At 39.5% G+C, this 6,285-nt stretch overlaps 1 protein-coding gene across 1 annotated transcript; it reads right to left on the bottom strand.

Moving 5' to 3' along the window:
- Positions 1–2,443: 2,443 nt before the first annotated feature.
- LOC100659230 (olfactory receptor 2T2) lies at positions 2,444–4,565 on the bottom strand. The gene has a single exon (XM_003423678.3). The coding sequence runs from the start codon at positions 4,101–4,103 to the stop codon at positions 3,135–3,137; it is 969 nt and encodes a 322-aa protein (XP_003423726.2). The 5' UTR covers positions 4,104–4,565; the 3' UTR covers positions 2,444–3,134.
- Between the last annotated feature and the right edge of the window lie 1,720 nt (positions 4,566–6,285).

Below are 6,285 nucleotides of genomic sequence, written 5' to 3'. Positions count from 1 at the left end.
ATGAAATAAATATGTAGAAACAAGAGTCCAATTAATATATAACATTCATATCTGTCACCTGAGAAGACCCCACAGGGAGTCCAAGTGCCCCTCATCATGAAGTCTCAGTTCCCTGGTAGACCAGCGAGCTGGTATCCCACAGCAAAAGAACAGGAGTTTTATCAGCCTGTTGTTCCCAGAGGGACTTTTGTCCCCAAGCCATTAGGATTAACAAGCTGACAGCTGTGCATTGTACAACGTGCTTCTCTCCTTTGGAAATTTTCGATCAATTAATAGCAAGGTTTGGGACCAAAATCTTGACCGAAAAGTCAGAAGACATGTTTCTGAGGTACCCCTCTGAGAGAAGAAATAATCTCTGAACATCAGCTTATCCATCTCCCATGCGGCTAATGCCTTTCCTAAATATCTTGTAGGACTTGGTGAGGATCAGAATCGAAATGAGAAAATGCAGTTTATATACTTGGAAAATGGGGACTGTTTTCTCTGCATATTTTCCCATAATCTAGAACAGTGCCTGACATTAGTAATCGTAGTTAGTGATTTTGATTAATTTTAAGTTATTATAATTTATTGTAACTTACAATGTTCATTCCCAAGTTAATGTGTTATATTAGTTTTAGCCGAGCCCTGATGATGTGGTCGTAAAGAACTCGGCTGTTAACCAAAAGGTTGGCAGTTCAAATCCACCAGCTGCTCCTTGGAAACCCTATGGGGCAGTTCTACTTTATCTTAAAGGGTCTCTGTGGATCAGAATTGACTTGAAAGCAACAGGTTTGGGTTTTTACTTTTTAGTTAGTTTTAGTGAAAAGGAAGAATGATGACCTTAGAATTATTATATAAGAATTTGGCAAGGACAAAAAAAAACCCGTTGCCACCAAGTCAATTTCTATTTATAGCAACTCCATAGGAGAGGGTAGAACTGTGCCATAGAGTTTCCAGGGAGCGACTGGTGGATTAAAACTGCAGATCTTTTGGTTAGCAGCCAAGCTCTTTACCACTGTGCTAACAGGGCTCCAGAAAACTGGGGGAAAATCCCTATCTACTCCCTTTTAGGATGGATCAGATCCTATGTGTAACGGGAATAGTACCTACCATATAGATGATGCATTAAATAAGTTTTTTTTTAATTGTATGAAGTATAGCACACATACACAAAAGTGCACACATTGGTGGCCTGTTTGATAAGTCATCACAAAGTGAACACACTCATGTGACCACTACTGAGGCTGAGGAATAGACTATAAACAGCATGCCAGAAGTCCCCTTCTTCCCCGTCCTAATCACTAACTCCTATATATCACTGGGGACTACCCTAAATGTACCTTCCTTACTTGTTTTTCAGGTACTTTTGAAATATCTATCAATGTTTGTGTTAAATGCCCTCATTAAATATATAAATGATTTATTTTGGCAATGTAAGAATGAAAGACTTATCAAATATTAATATATAACTACCCAGCTTCATGCAGGGAAATAACAAAGACAAAAATGCTCAGTGTAGCACGGAAATGTGAAGCATGAAGTAATTTTGTAGAGGGAAAGACCAGGAGTAGTTGCCTGGCTATAGGCTGGGGAGAGAAGAGGGAGAAGGCATTAGCAAGAATCAAAGGGAATTGAAAAGCGAATGGAACTGAACTGAAGTCACACTGAGTATATTTCCTAACTCAACCCTGGTCTTTGTTTCTTCAGTTGAAGAGATTCAATTCTCCAGGCCGTTCTTCTATTTCCTTAGTTTTTTTTTTTTTTTGATTGCTTCTTTAGGAGGAAAGATGAAGCTCTTAGGAATCTTATGAGGTAAAACTAACCTCCTGATTAGCATACCGAAGGGGATATTTTTTTATCTGAATCAACATTGATGAAGGAAATGATTTTCCCTCTATGCTGACATTAGACTAAGTAACATAACATGATACAGTATAATACAACATAAGACTGAATTATATCTACTTAATCTTTGTCAAATGGAAATCACTTGATTGTCCAAAGTTCTCTCTCCTAAACCTTCTATTGATATAAACAACACCCAAAAATGATTCATAACTTCTCTTTTATTTATAATATTTCAGAACTTTATACACATAGATAACATTGAGTAAACGGATGGTGGAAACCTCAGTGTGGTCTTTGTTTAGTTAATATTTTAGGCATTCACTTACAAATTATTAGTTACAACCAAATCACACCTCCTCCCAACTAGTTTAAAAGGGAAATCTTTGTGTACCCACATATCAGATGGATAAGTCGAGAATAAGAAAATTGAGGAACTTAACTCAAGGGAGCTAAGTATGCTAATGAAAGTATTTTGATTTATTCATTATATACTTATCAATTATTTATTTAGGAAGACCCTTAATGAGATGGATTGACACAGTGGCTGCAACAATGGGCTCAGGCATAACTACAATTGTGAGGACCCGGCAGTGTTTCGTTTTGTTCTGCATAGGGTTGCTATGAGTCGGAACTGACTCAACAGCACCTAACAACATTATTTATTAAAGCATAAATGTAAGTCGTTGTAGAATTGTAGCAATGTTATGATTTTAATGGCAGAAATCAATTTTCAATCAATGAACAAAGTTATTATAAGGCACATGTGAGACTCTATGTAATATAAAGACATGGTAACTATACACAGTTTAATTTACGTGGTAAAAGAATACAGATGTGCTGAATGGTAACTAAGAATACAGGACCCAAAATACAGTCTTATCATGATCATAAACACTTCCTAAATAAAACAGCTATGCTATTATCATTAGAAAAATATCATACTTATGTAGAATGTTTGAAATTAGATCAAGACCCTTGCAATTTTCCATTCAAAAGTTGGTCAGCAATACAAGCATGAAGGACACATGAACACATATAACATATAAAAATATATATTCAAGACTCTTGAATGTTTCACCTGACTTGGATGATTTAGAAATAGTGTTAACTGAGAATGTTTAACTGTGGAGACATCCAATCTTCAGCCGTTGTTTTTAAATGACACTTGCAACAGAAGAATTTGCCTGTTGATGTCTCAGGATTGTTCAAATGACACTGAACATTTTTCAGAACCAAGAACATTTTTTTTTTTGAAGACTGTGTGTAATTGGCAAAGGCAACAGGGGTATTTGTACCTGAGCCCCCTAGTATTTCCTAGATACATCTCCCTCCCTGATTCTTTGTGAGGAGGCCCATCTCCCCAACACTTTTCTTAGAGCTGCTGCCACATCTTTATTCCTCAAACTGTAGATGAGTGGATTGAGCATGGGAGTGAGGATGGTGTAGAAGGCAGACACAACCTTGTCTTTCTCTGGTGTGTGGTAGGAATGGGGTAGCACATTGGTGTAGAAGGCTGCCCCGTAGAAAATGCTCACCACCATAATATGGGAGGAACAGGTAGCAAAGGCTTTGCGCCGGCCCTCAGCAGAATTCATCCGATGGACAGTAATCAGAATCCGTGTGTAGGAGACAGAGATGATAGTTATGGGGATGAGCAGCATCAACACACAGCAAGAATACATGAGAGTCTCATACAGGGACGTGTCCATACACGACAGCTTCAGCACAGCTGGAATCTCACAAAAAAAGTGATTGATTTCTCGGGACCCACAGAAGGGAAAACTCATGGTGATGGGGGTCAGCATAAATCCATCCAAGGAGCCACCAACCCAGGAGCCTATTACCATAAACAAGCAAATCCTGCGGTTCATGAGGACAGGGTACCGGAGGGGGTTGCACACAGCCACATATCGGTCATAGGCCATGAGGCCCAGTAGGAAGAATTCCCCTCCAATCAATGTCAGGTAGAGAAATATCTGAACTGCACAGCCAAGGAAGGAGATGTTCTTTTCCTTGGACAGAAGGTCTTGCAGCATCTTGGGGACAGTGATGCAGATGTAGACTGTGTCCATGATGGAGAGCTGGCTGAGCAAGAAGTACATGGGTGAGTGGAGGCGAGAATCTATGTGAATAAGCAGAACCATGACCACGTTGGCTGTTACAGCCACCACAAAGATGAAGAGGACCACCGCAAAGATAAACTCAGGGAACAAGGGATCAGTGATGAGGCCCAAAAGGATGAAGTCAGTGGAGTTCTGAATAACAGCCTCCATGTTCAGATCACATAATAGCTCCTAGACCATCAAGGCAGAAAGTTAGTCAAGTAATAATCCAGTATTTAGGCAGAGCCCACCATGAATAGTATGTTGAAAAAAAAAAGCAGTGTAGAATAAAGGAAATAACATCAACTTTGATGTTATTCAGAACCACTCTGAAATACGGTTTCACTATTAATTGTCTCTATGACACTGGACATATTAATTAACCTCCAAGCTAACTCAGTTTCGTCATCTGTGAAGAGGTCATCATAAGTCTATTTGTTTATACTTCAGACTATGTCTTTAGGCTGCATACCGGTGGTAAATGGAATAATTCATGAAGTCCAAGGTTCGGAGTGCTTTATTTTTATTCTGAGCTATCTTTTATGTGCATTTTCTAATCTTATCACTTAGGTTGAATGTTTCCTGAGATTGTTGTCTGTACCTTATTCCCCATATTTGCCTTGCAAACTACATATATGTACTGATCAAATTTAAATTGCTTTCTGCCATTACATTGTTAAAATCGTGCAAAGATGTTTATGACTGCTTTCTTTAGTAAAGTGATAGAATGTAATATGGAGTCAATAAATTCAGATAATTTTAACTATTTTTGGCTGGTGTTATTATTAAACAACTTTGTGAATGGTTGGATCATCAAGAATTAAGTGGGTGGTACTGCTAACTTTATTTGAGGGTCAGAGACCACTGTGCCTTGTGGTCAGATGTTGTGCAGCAAAGGGAGCTCATGTTTCAGACATAGATCATTTTAGTTAAACACTTGAAGCCTATTTTTTCTCACAGGATAAGTCGAGTTATAAAGCTTGAATGAGGACTACGATGAAGTCTACTCCACAAGCAGAGCTTTGGCTGGATTCATCATCATGGCAGTCTTTCTGATTGATGCCATGGAGCCTGCCGAATTTTGTGATTTAGCACTGCCTAACATCTGCAGTGGTTAAGTGTCTGGCTGCTAACCAAAATGTTGGCATTTTGAATTCACCAGCCACTCCTTGGAAACCCTATGAGGCAGTTCAGAATTGACTAGATGGTGATGGGTTTGGATTGATTTTAACATCATTAAAAGGAGCCCTCATGGTGCAATGGTTAAATGCTCAATTGCTAACCAAAAGGTCCATGGTTCAAACCCACCAGTGGCTCCATGGGAGAAAAGACCTGGCACTCTGTTTCCGTAAAGATTACAGCCTGGGAAATCCTATGGGGAAGTTCCACTCTGTCCTATAGGGTCGCTAAGGTCAGAATAACTCAACAGCACACAACAACAACAACAACTACATCATTCAAAGGAGCCATGGTGGCCAGTGGTAGAGAGCTTGATTGTTAACCAAAAGGCTGGCGGTTCAAACCCACAAGCTGCTTTGCCAAAGAAAGACGTGGCAGTCTTCTTCTGTAAAGATTAGACCAAAACAAACCAAACTGTTGTCGTTGGGCCTATTCCATCTCATAGTGACCCTACAGGGCAGAGCAGAAGTGCCCTACACGGTTCCCAAGGCTGTAAATCTTTATGGAAGCTGACTTCCACATCTTTCTTCCCCAGAGAAGCTGATGGGTTTGAACAGCCACTTTCGGTTAGCAGCTGAGCACTTAACCACTGCATCACCATGGCTCCTCTGTGAAGGTCATAGCCTTGGAAACCCTATGGGGTCATTCTACCCTGTCCTATAGGTTTGCTATTAGTCAGAATTGACTCATCTGCAACAGGTTAACATTACTCAATTATGTCTTAAACTTCTGTTACATTATTGTTCAGCCAAAACTTTAACACAATTTTTTCCCTGTAAAGGTGGCTTCTGAACTTATTAGAATGTTTTATTATCCTAGCAATCCAATGCTAGGTGATTTTATCTTTCCTTACATTTCCTTTTTCTGCTGTGTTGGTGCTCCTTCATGTTTATGAGTAAAGATAACTTGAGATGGGAAGGAAATTCCTTACTTTAGGTGGAAAAAGACACACTAATATTAGAGTTCCCTGAAACTAAATGGAAGATAGAGAGATGAGGCAAGGAGACTGAGTAGGGTTTATGCCAGGGTCTCCATAGGGTAGAAGCTTTGTGTGTTCAGGGAAAAGAAACCATAGAAATCCAGGCACAGCTTGTGACTTTCACAGCAATTTGTAAGAGGAGACCTCCAAGTCAGATTAGTCAATATGCTACCATGGGAGCAGGACCTGCTCAAG

Source organism: Loxodonta africana, chromosome 2 (assembly GCF_030014295.1).
Source record: "Loxodonta africana isolate mLoxAfr1 chromosome 2, mLoxAfr1.hap2, whole genome shotgun sequence".
NCBI lineage: Eukaryota > Metazoa > Chordata > Mammalia > Proboscidea > Elephantidae > Loxodonta > Loxodonta africana.
Note: the sequence above shows the minus strand (reverse complement) of the source record. Positions and strands in the feature narration are given on the sequence as shown.